The sequence below is a fragment of the Salvia hispanica genome, chromosome 5, assembly GCF_023119035.1.
Source record: "Salvia hispanica cultivar TCC Black 2014 chromosome 5, UniMelb_Shisp_WGS_1.0, whole genome shotgun sequence".
NCBI lineage: Eukaryota > Viridiplantae > Streptophyta > Magnoliopsida > Lamiales > Lamiaceae > Salvia > Salvia hispanica.
This window is the reverse complement of record NC_062969.1, coordinates 1,031,163-1,043,164: the sequence shown is the minus strand read 5'-3', so window position 1 is coordinate 1,043,164 and position 12,002 is coordinate 1,031,163. Positions and strand designations below refer to the sequence as shown.

At 40.5% G+C, this 12,002-nt stretch overlaps 1 protein-coding gene across 1 annotated transcript; it reads left to right on the top strand.

Moving 5' to 3' along the window:
* Nucleotides 1–187: 187 nt before the first annotated feature.
* LOC125190728 (histone-lysine N-methyltransferase ATXR3-like) lies at nt 188–11,886 on the top strand. Its single transcript, XM_048088104.1, has 20 exons — nt 188–383; nt 632–2,944; nt 3,263–3,319; nt 3,853–4,998; nt 5,277–5,641; nt 5,791–6,300; nt 6,387–6,487; nt 7,022–8,078; nt 8,189–8,260; nt 8,839–8,949; nt 9,184–9,284; nt 9,419–9,518; nt 9,605–9,700; nt 9,834–10,001; nt 10,076–10,201; nt 10,317–10,370; nt 10,546–10,793; nt 10,877–10,985; nt 11,067–11,366; nt 11,481–11,886. Exons 2-20 carry the CDS (start codon nt 760–762, stop codon nt 11,655–11,657), a joined length of 7,083 nt encoding a protein of 2,360 aa, XP_047944061.1. The 5' UTR covers nt 188–383; nt 632–759; the 3' UTR covers nt 11,658–11,886.
* Nucleotides 11,887–12,002: the final 116 nt, after the last annotated feature.

Here is a 12,002-nt window from a genome sequence, read left to right as displayed (position 1 = left end):
TAAACCATGATATTTATAACATATTAGCAACATAATATATCCAATTTGAGGGCATAAATAATTCCCCAATTAATATTTTAATTAAAAATTAGAAAATTAATTAATAAATATATTTAATATTACTTCGCGGGCCAATGCGGAAAGCCCAAGCACTCAACTTGTTTTAACAAAAAAAAAAGAAAAAAAAAAGAAGCGCTAAAATAAAAAGAAAATACAGAGCTTAAAAACACAATCGATTTACAGAGATTCGTCTTCAGCTATTCTTCCTCTCATCAATCGATCCGGCGTCTGCAATTCTCTCAAATCTCCCCATCTCCGACTCCACAACCGACTCGCCTACTTCTCCGGCACCGCCTCGACTCTGCTTCCGCAATTTCCAACTCGTAAGTCTTCAGATTTCAAAACCCTAGCCACGACCACATTTTCCGCCCCAAATTCAATTTTCTGGATTCCGGTCCTTCCGAACCGTTTTCCGCGTCGGTGTTGCGGTGTTTGTTCAATTCGCGGGGTTGTTTCTCCGTCGAATTGAAAAACCCTTCTGCATTTTGTTGGTGATTTGTTCGTGTTTGTGTTTGGATTGCGGTCCGGTGAATTTGTGTAATTTGGATTGATTTTGGGGGTTTTTTGGCAGGTGGATTTCGAGGGAGGAGGATTTAGCAAGGGTGCAGCAGTATGAGCATTGACAGCCCTGGAGAAGAAGTGGATTAGGGTTGGACTGGACGTGTTGAAACGAGCTGAAGATTGATTTTGGGGCATTCCATGGGCGATGGAGGTGTTGCATGTGTCCCTTCACAGCATATTATGGATAAGTTCGCTATTTGCGGGGGGAAGACCAATGGCAACACCGAGCTCAATTCTGTTTCCAAGACTTCCGTCAAGTTGGCTAAAGTGAAGCGGAAGATGAAGCCGAAGAAGCACAAGGGAACCGAGCTGGGGACGAACAATTCTGGCAGTTTGAATAGTAGTAATAATGATAATCATAATAAGGAAATTCCTGAGAAAAATGGCAGTGATGATGTTTGTAATGACAACAGCAAAGATGAAGTGGAGGAGGGTGAGCTGGGGACGCTTCCCTTTGAGAACGGTGAGTTTGTTCCTGAGAAGCCGGTGAGAAGGTTCGAAATTAAGAGTGAGGTTGAGAAGGGCGAGTTCATCCCTGGTAAGTGGCGGAAAGGTGGTGGTGAATGGGAGAAAAATGATTGGAGTTCATCGAGAGAGGAGCTGGAAAAGGGGGAATTTGTCCCTGACAGGTGGTGCAGAACTGACAAGGCTGGTGATTATGGTTACTCGAAGGCTCGAAGGTTTGATGCAGCTAAGGAAAGAGGATGGAAAAATGAGCGTGAATGGACGTCCCCTTCTGCTAGGGAGAGAGGATGGAGAGTTGATCGGGAATCCGATTGGTCTCCCCCTTCTCGAGAAAAAGGCTGGAAAGGTGACCGTGATTGGTCACCGCCCAGTAAGGATAAGGGGTGGAAAGGTGACCGTGAGCGTGATTGGACGCCACCGTCAGGTAAGTATTCCAGTGAGAAGGAGCTTGGCAGAAGTGGCGGGAGTGCTCAGCATTCGAGGAAATACAATTCCAGGTATGAATCTGAGAAAACTCCGAAAATCAGCTCCAAAATAACTGGTGAAGAAGGCATTCTGAAGAATGATTTCACCAGTAGCAAGAGCCATGGAAGAGACTATTCGTTCAGCAACCGTTTAAAGCGGCATGGCAGTGATTTTGATAGTAATGAGCGGAAGTACCGTGTTGACTATGAGGACTATTCTGGATCTAAAAACAGGAAACTTTCGGACGATGGTGGCAGCCGATCTGGTTTCCCGACAGACCACTACTCCGGCAGGACTATGGAGAGACCGTACAAGACTGCTTCTTCTTCTTCTTCATCTCGTAATATTCCCTCTGAAAGGCATCCTTCTAGATATATGGAGTCATCTAGAGCAGCTGCTTATGATAGGCACAGCGACAGTCCCCATCATTCTGAGCGGTCCCCACATGATCGGACCCGCAACCATGATAATCGGGATCGCAGCCCGGCCCGCCGCGGGACACCAACTTATGACCAATATGATCGAAGTAAGTCACCTTACGAATCTAGCCGTCACTTTGATAACAGGGGCCGGAGTCCTGCTCATGTGGAGCCCTCCCCTCGAAATCATGGTCGCAATCGGGATGGTAGGGATCGCGAAACAAATCGAAAACCTGGAGTTGGGGAAAAGCGCTCTGTCCATTATGGCAGCAAAGGTCAGGAAGGAAAGCATAATCAGGTGAAGGATTCTGGTGGAAGGGAATCACAGTTTTTGGGTAAAAAGTCACCAGATATAGGAAACGTAATTACAGATAAAACTTCCGGGCCCTCGTGTGACCATGAACAGTTATCTCAGAGTCCTTCGCTTAAAAGTGTTGAAATGTCTCAAGAAAATGGAATCGCTGAAGAAGCAGCATCAATGGAAGAAGACATGGACATCTGTAACACTCCGCCTCATGTCCCGCAAGTTGTGGATGCAGTCGCAGGGAAGTGGTATTACCTGGATCACTTTGGCGTCGAACATGGGCCTTCCAAGCTGTCTGATCTCAAAAAACTTGTTGAAGAGGGATATCTTGTATCAGATCATTTGATCAAACATTTGGAAAGTGACAGGTGGGTAACTGTTGAAAAAGCGGTTTCTCCATTGGTTACTGCAAACTTCCCTTCTATTGTTCCAGACACAGTTACTCAACTTGTCTGTCCTCCTGAGGCTCCTGGTAATCTATTGGCAGATAATGGAAACGAGGTATCCAGTAATGGAGAATTGCTGGTCTCTTCTTCAAATCCAGTAATCTGCTCTAAGGACATATTGTTTATTTCCAAGCCTGTAGAAGATTTTCATATCGATAATAGAGTTGGAGCACTCCTAGAGGGTGTCACTCTAATTCCCGGCAAGGAAGCTGAGATGCTAGCAGGTATGAACATATCTGATGTCTTAAGCTGGTTTCTTCCCAGATTTTCAAATAATATGGCTCGTCAAATGTTCATTGGTGCTACACGATCAGAAGGATGCATTTTAATTTTGAGCACTTCCCAGTTTGTGCTGAAATGTACGATATAAGGGAAACATTTTTTTTATATGAAAATTTATTTATAAAAACTTCTATTCAATAAGGTTCCAGTTCAGCCTGTTGTCTCTGTCTTGTCTACTTGAAGCTGAAATTTAAGTAGTAGTATCTATTTCGTATTTGTGCTTTTCATTTAATGGATCTTCTATTTTTTTTTTCTTGCAGAACTGCTGCAAATTTCGTCAGATCCTGAGGACTGGGAGAAATGGTGGAAATCACCAGGTACTTTATTTTGATTTCTTCAATGTATAGTAAGAGTTGTTTTGATGAAGCCAATGTGTTGCTCTAGAATTGTTCCGTTTGCTTATTTTCAGATTGGCTTTATTTCATGTTGCATCACAACACTTCTGGTCTTTGGTTTACATTCCATATATGCTCTGTTTCTATCTCTTAATTTGTTCTGCAGCTGCTCTGTCTGTTGCTTGTTTGGATATAGAATTTGGAATTTTGATTGTAGAAATAACCTTTCTGTGGTCATACAATTAAAGCAGAGCGATTTCTATATTTTGATTTCACACGATTTGAAAATCAGCTTGATAAATAGTAGTAGTACAATTTTGCTCTTTGAAATTTATCCAACAGGGAGAACAGGTTTCTATAATCTGCTAATACTAAACAGAAAACCTTAATTCTCAAATCTTTGAGCCCTAAAACAATTTCAATTTATACCATTATGTGTTAACTCTTAGCTGTTGTTGAAGATAAACTTTGGAAATGTGCTTGTAACTCAAAGGAATTTTGTTTGGCATTGACAGGTTTTACAGGGCACTTAAAGGATAGGGATGAGCATTTTGAAGATAGTGCTTCTGAGCTTCAATTTGTGAATGCTGAAGAATCAAGACCTGCTGTACCTTCCTCCTTGGAAAGGGATAATGAACTGGATTACAATGATACTGGTGAAAGTTTCTTCAGCCAATTTGTGTGCAGGGGATGTGATTGGATAAGAAGTGATGAAACTACTCTAGATAGATCTTGGAAGAGAAAGGTTGTTCTCAATGATGGCTATCCCTTGTGCCAAATGCCCAAGTCTGGTTGTGAAGACCCCAGGTGGGAGCAAAAGGATGACTTGTACCACCCTTCTCAGGGTCGAAGACTGGACTTGCCACCATGGGCTTTTACCTCTCCTGATGAGTTGAGTGACCTCAGCGCTATAACCAGGCCTACCCAAAATAAGCCTCTCCTTCCCAGGGGGGTCAGAGGACTGATGCTTCCAGTGATTAGGATAAATGCTTGTGTGGTAAAGGACCATGGTTCATTTGTATCCGAATCCCGGGTAAAAGTTAGAAAGGAAAGATTCTCTTCGAGATCTTCGCGGCCATATTCCTCAAGTGGTGACATAAAGCAATCATCTGAAGATGGTCCCTGTAAGAGTGCTCATGAACAAGACTCACATGATTCTAGTAAGGACAGGGCACTTGTCAGTATGCCTAAGGACCGTCTTTATAAGCTTGATGAATTGAGATTGCATTCGGGAGATTGGTACTTCCTTGATGGTGCTGGACATGAACGAGGACCTCTGTCATTCTCAGAGCTTCAGAGAATGGCAGATCAAGGTGTCATCCAAAAGCACAGCAGTGTATTCAGAAAACAAGATAAAATTTGGGTTCCAGTGACTGTCTCATCTGAGCCTTCTGGAACTAAAAAGCATGAGGAGGCTGCAACTAGTTTATCTTTGCTTCCAGAAGCAAGTGGTGGCGTATTGGATGGGGACCAGATAACATCCAATAGATTCCATGGCCTACATCCCCAATTTATTGGGTATACTCGAGGAAGGCTTCATGAATTGGTTATGAAGTCATACAAGAGCCGGGAGTTTGCAGCTGCCATTAATGAAGTGCTTGATCCTTGGATCAGTGCCAGACAGCCTAAAAAAGAGATTGAGAAACATATTTACAATTCTGGTATTGATCACTCTATTTGTTTTGCTTATGCTATGTTGTATTATCTGTTTATTTGTACTTTTTGTAAGATATATAAGATAAATCCCTAAAAAGGTCCAAGAGGGAGACCAAAAAAGTTAACTATAAACTTTCATCACTTGTAGTTTTCTTTTCATTCTGTAACTGTGAAACGGCATGCTATGGTGGAAGCCCCTGACTTATCTTACCGTTATTTGCATGTACATAGCTTATGTTTATGACAACACTAAGTGAAAATATCTTCTGAACTAATGTTGCAGATCACTTCCGTGCAAGCAAACGAGCTAGGATAGATGGGATCGAGGAGGAGTTTGAGACGGATGATGATGTGCTAACTTTTCAGAATGATAATTGTGACTTTGATGAGTTATGTGCTGATGTTTCCTTCATAAAAGTAGACAAATTGGATTCTGAACTAGAGAGGGGAAGTTGGGATCTGCTTGATGGCAATATCCTGGCCCGGATATTTCATTTTCTTAGAGCTGATGTCAAGTCTCTTTATTATGCTGCATTGACGTGCAAGCACTGGCGATCGGTGGCTAAATATTACAAAGATATTTCTAGACAGATTGACTTTTGTGCCATTGGACCCAACTGCTCCGACTCCACCATCTTGAAAATAATGGTAACTTTATCTTCAATTTTGCATTTGTGCATAAATTGTAGTTCTGTATTCCTTTTACCTTTACCTTAAATGAAAATTTAAATGGTGAAATCTTGAAGGCTCGTTATAGCTTGTTATGTTTCAAGCCTGACTTATGTTGTATTCTGCAGAAGGATTACAAGGAAGAAAAGATAACTTCCTTATCATTACGTGGTTGTACTGGCATTACTTCTGCCATGCTTGAGGAAGTTCTTCAGTCATTACCATTTTTGTCTTCTATAGATATTAGAGGTTGCACCCAGTTCGAAGACCTTGTTTCAAAGTTTCCTAATATCAATTGGGTCAGGAACCGGAATGCACATTTGAAAATTCGGAGCCTTAATCACCTAACTGATAGGAACCCATCATCTTCTAATCATATGGATGAATCCAGTGGACTTAAAGAGTATTTAGAAAGTTCAGATAAGAGGGATGCAAACCAGTTATTCCGGCGAAGCTTGTATAAACGGTCCAAGCTCTTTGATGCCCGAAAGTCTTCATCTATCCTTTCTAGGGATGCTCAATTGAGGCGTTTGGCTATTAAGAAGGCTGGAAATGGGTTCAGGAGAATGGAGGAATACGTTGCTACATGCCTACGGGACATCATGAACGAGAATTCCATTGAGTTTTTTAAGATCAAGGTATTGATCATACGTTTTCTGGTTATGTACCTGTTGGTACTTGATAGGATAGTTTGATAACTTATATAATTTTTTGAGATCTTCAGGTTGCTGATATTGAGGGGAGAATAAGAAATGGGTATTATACCAGACGTGGATTGAATGCTATCAAAGATGACATAAGTCGTATGTGCAGGGATGCAATTAAGTAAGTCATGTTAAACAATCATTTATATTTACCTTTGCTTTGCATGACTTTACTTCTTGTGCGAGTAAAAAAAATTATGTAGCAGACGAGGCAGACACAATATATAGTGAGGACATGTATACACTGTATTAGTGGCTCTGTGTCAACCAACCGCACTCCTACTAATTTTTTACTTTTTTGTACTTTATGTGCCTTTTATCTTAGGAATGATGTCCAAGGACTTTTTTTTGGCTTGATGCTACAGCTTAGATATACCATTTATGTTAATAACTACTGATGAAAATATGTGTGGCTGTCTGGCTGAAACGTAAGCTGTGTGTTGTTCATAGCATCTAGTGGCTAAGTTTTATTGCCTTGTATTGCTTGATTGATTTATGAATAGTTTATATTTGCTATGGAATTTGGTTTGTGTTTGTTATAGATGAGGAAAAGGAACTCTAACTTCTGTCTAAATTTTCAAGCTAGTCGTAATGTTTCTGTTGTCCTTTTGTTGTTTAATTGAGGCGTATGATGATATGATGAATTTCATTCCAGGGCTAAAACTCGGGTTGATGCTAGAGACATGAAACGTGTTGTAACATTATTTATTCAACTAGCTACAAGTCTGGAAAAAGGTTCAAAGGTAGAATATACAAGAGATGAGGTGATGAGATCCTGGAAAGAGGATTCACCTCCTGGCTTTTCATCTACTTCCTCAAAATATAAGAAGAACCTGAATAAAGGGTCTGAAAGGAAACATTCATACAGAAGCAATGGCAACCTGTTCATGAATGGTCTTTACGACTCTGGAGATTGTGCTTCTGATCGAGAAATCAGAAAGCGATTATCCAAACTATACAAAAGATCTTTGGATTCAGGAAGTGACACATCTGATGATATGGATAGATCTTCCAATGCAAGTATCACCGAAAGTGAGAGCACTGCATCAGATACGGAAAGTGACTTAGAATCACCGTCTGGAGGTGCTATCAAAGAGTCTAGGGGGGACACATTTTTCACACTTGATGATGGGCTTGATCCCTATGCTGATGAGCGTGAATGGGGTGCTCGCATGACAAAGGCTAGTCTTGTACCCCCTGTCACAAGGAAGTATGAAGTTATTGATCACTATGTTATTGTAGCGGATGAGGAGGAAGTGAGAAGAAAAATGCAGGTTTCTTTACCTGAAGACTATGATGAGAAGCTTTATGCTCAGAGAAATGGCACTGAGGAGTCTGATATGGAAATTCCTGAGGTGAAGGATTTTAAACCCAGGAAATCCCCAGGGGATGAGGTCTTAGAACAAGAAGTTTATGGTATTGATCCATACACTCATAATCTTCTTCTTGATTCAATGCCGGATGACTCAGATTGGTCACTTGTCGAAAAGCATATGTTCATTGAAGAAATTCTCCTCCGTGCTCTTAACAAGCAAATAAGAAAATTTACTGGCACTGGGAACACTCCTATGGTGTATCCTTTGAAACCTGTATTTGAAGAGATACTGGTCACTGCCAATGAAAATGGAGACAGAAGACTCTTGCGTCTCTGCCAGTTTATGCTTAAGGCCATCGATGGTCGACCAGAGGACAACTATGTTGCTTATCGAAAGGTCAGCCACACCAACTTATCTTGTGTTAAAAGTATATTGTTAATTTGTTTGGATAGCATGTTCACGCTCTTAGTCTTGTTCATGCCTTCTGATGGTGCTTTTCTGACCAGGGTCTTGGAGTAGTGTGCAACAAGGAAGGTGGTTTCACTGAAGATGACTTTGTTGTTGAATTTCTTGGAGAGGTAATACTTTATTTTAATATCTCATTTTTGCTACTGGTACTTATTTTAATGTATTATAATATTAATTGTATTTACTCTGTTTTATTCTTAAGAGCTTCCTGAGTTCACTTTAGTTCCTTCTGTGCTTAAATCAGTACTCGGTATTAGTGGACTTACAATAATGGAAATATCTTTCACCAATATTTTTATCAAAATTACTTGGCATTTTGCCGCCCCCCCCCTCATTTTCTTTTCTTTACATCCAAGATGCTACATACCATGTACTCTTATGCCCAGGGCTGGACCGTATTCGAAGGGAACTACATGATTCTTATGCGCCTTTTTTATCCTAACTTTTGAAACAAGTTATTGGAGATGCTATTTGGTTTATCTTTCACCTATGACTTTGTGATCTGAACTTGTACTTCCCATTTTGACCTTTTAGTGATTCCTTGCACAACTGATATGCGTAGTTGCAATGTAAGCATGTTTTTTTATACTGATGAACTTCGGCAATGAATCTTTAACTTATCATTATTATGCCAGTAACCTTGCATGCAAACCTTTATTTTGATGAGTTTTTCTCCTTTTGCTCATAGGTTTATCCTACTTGGAAATGGTTTGAAAAACAAGACGGTATCCGTGCTCTGCAAAAGAACAATAGTGATTCTGCCCCAGAGTTCTATAACATATATCTTGAGAGGCCGAAGGTATCCTACATTTGATTACGCAAATTATATTGTTATCATTTGCTCATCATGTTTTTATCTGTCATCTTCCAAAGTGCGAATTTGCTTATTATGTTTTTATCCGTCATCTTCAAAAGTTCGCCCTTAAAATGAATTATGTCTTGCGCCTTGGGCACCTTTAACAACTCTCATTTCTTTATCTGCCAACCTCTTGATTCATTGAGCCTTGGGTTTATTCTAAATCTTTGTTTGCAGGGTGACGCTGATGGGTATGATTTAGTAGTTGTTGATGCAATGCACAAGGCGAACTATGCAAGTCGGATTTGTCACTCCTGCAGACCTAATTGTGAAGCAAAGTATGTACTCGATTGTTATGCATTATCCTCTCTGCTTGCGCAGTTAATAAGTCTTATTTCCCGATGAAATCTTGTGTTATGAAAAGGAATATTTTTAAGGGATTATTGCTATATCACTAACTGTGATAAAACAGGGTTACTGCTGTTGATGGTCAGTACCAGATTGGTATCTATTCTGTAAGACCAATTGCTTATGGCGAAGAGATCACATTTGACTATAATTCTGTTACTGAGGTCAGTGAATTGCAAAGCATGGTTATGTAGCATGAGATTTTACTTCCCTTCTTTTTACTTTGGTGAGTAACGATTGAATTCTGCAGAGTAAGGAAGAGTACGAAGCTTCAGTTTGTTTATGTGGCAACCAGGTTTGCCGTGGGAGTTATCTGAATCTGACAGGTGAAGGGGCTTTCCAAAAGGTATTGATTAATGTCGTTAAGTTGATAACTTTCATTGATTCTTTAAGCATAGCCATTTCCCTTATGTATTTTTATTCTTATTTTCTGGCTATGGCTTGGGTTGCTGCAATAACTTTATTATTTTGGATGTTAGGTGCTGAAAGAGCATCATGGATTACTTGATCGGCACCAGTTGCTACTAGAGGCTTGTGAACTGAATTCGGTGACTGAGGAAGATTATATCGAACTGGGTAAAGCTGGACTTGGGAGTTGTTTGCTTGGTGGGTTGCCTGATTGGCTGATTGCCTACTCAGCTCGCTTGGTACGCTTCTCTTATTCTTACTAACAATTAAATTTTTCCAGGCCACCTTTTGATAATTGAATCTCTTATTTTAGGTGAGATTCATAAATTTTGAAAGGACGGAACTCCCTAATGTGATTCTTAAGCATAATATAGATGAAAAGAAGAGGTTCTTTGCAGAAGTGAACATGGAGCTTGAGAGGACCGATTCTGAAATTCAGGTAAGCATATGTCAGCCAACTCTCTTTTAACTTCCTCACCTTGTTTGTGTTGGCAGCTATACAAGGATATAGATTTTGATATGTGGTTCATTAGTTTGACTTCTTATTGTTATAGGCGGAGGGTGTGTACAATCAGAGGCTCCAGAATTTGGCTCTTACAATCGACAAGGTAGAGCTGATTTTATTTTTGTCAGCACATTCTTTTCTTCATTCCACAAAAGAGACTTGAAAATACTGATTGTTACTCATAGGAGTTTATTGGCAAGGCTGTGTGTTTATTACTTATGTTCTATTGGATAGATGGATGCATGAGTTGATGAAATTTCGTGCCAAATTTCATGCAGGTGAGATATGTTATGCGATGCGTTTTTGGCGACCCAAAGAATGCCCCTCCTCCACTTGAAAGGCTTAGCCCTGAAGAAGCAGCTTCATTCCTCTGGAGAGGAGAAGGGTCATTAGTCGAGGAACTTATTCAGTCCATGACTCCTCATATAGAAGATGCTATATTGAAAGATCTCAAGGTGAAGATTAACGCTCACGATCCTTGTGGTTCTGATAACCCAGAGACGAAGCTTAGGAGGTCTTTATTATGGTAAGCGTTTTGAACCGAGGATAAGCATCTCAAGCTCAGAACACTTCTCCTTAGATATAATGCAATGCGTTTACCCATTTCAGGTTGAGAGATGAGGTGCGAAACCTTCCTTGTACATATAAAAGTCGGCATGATGCAGCTGCTGACTTGATACACCTATATGCTCATACAAAGTGCTTTTTTAGGATTAGAGTAAGTAACTCCAGCACAATGAACATTCATTTCAGTTGAGTGTCCTTTCCTTTTTCTTTTGATCTAATTTACATCTTGCAGGAATACAAGAAAGTAACTTCCCCACCCGTTTACATCAGTCCGCTCGACCTTGGTCCAAAGTACGCTGATAAGTTGGGTTCTGGTCTTCACGAATACTGCAAAACATATGGCGAGACATATTGTTTAGGACAGCTAATGTTTTGGCACAATCAGAACGCTGAACCAGATGCTGTCCTGGCCAAAGCAAGTCGAGGCTGCTTATCTTTACCCGATGTTGGCTCTTTCTACGCCAAAGTCCAAAAGCCATCACGCCAGCGCGTCTATGGCCCAAGGATGGTGAAGTTCATGCTCTCCATCATGGTGAGTCCTTCGCCTACTTTTCATGTCGAGTTTCACAAAACTTGATAATTATCCGGTCCTGTCTTTACTAGTTTTAAATCCGAAATCCGAAATCTCCTATTTCTATTCTGGCAGGAGAAGCAGCCCCAGAGACCTTGGCCAAAGGACAGGATATGGTCGTTCAAGAGCTCGTTGAAATTCGTGGGGAGTCCGATGCTCGATGCTGCGTTGCACAAGGGGTCGATTGATCGGGAGATGGTGCAGTGGCTGCGGCATAGGCCTACCGTGTACCAGGCGACGTGGGATAGGTGAATTTTTTGGAGGATTCGCTGGTTAAAAATGGTTCTGTAGTTAGTGGTTTAGATAGTCGTGTTTGTAGGTGCCGCGATTCATTTGTTTGCGCTTTTAATTCTTGTGTACAGTTGCAACACATTCTCTTTTGTAGGTCTTGTAATTTGCATTCATTCTTGGGTCATAGTGTTTGCTCTTTTTATTAATAGAAGTTGGCAAAAGAAAAAAAATATAAATTGCCATTTCTTTACTTTGTCCTCTTCTGTTTTGTATAGCTGGTAAATATATTTATGGGTGAATGACAAAATGCTATAATCATCTAAAAAATTGTAAATCTACCATTCTAGGAATTTTTGTTAAAGATAT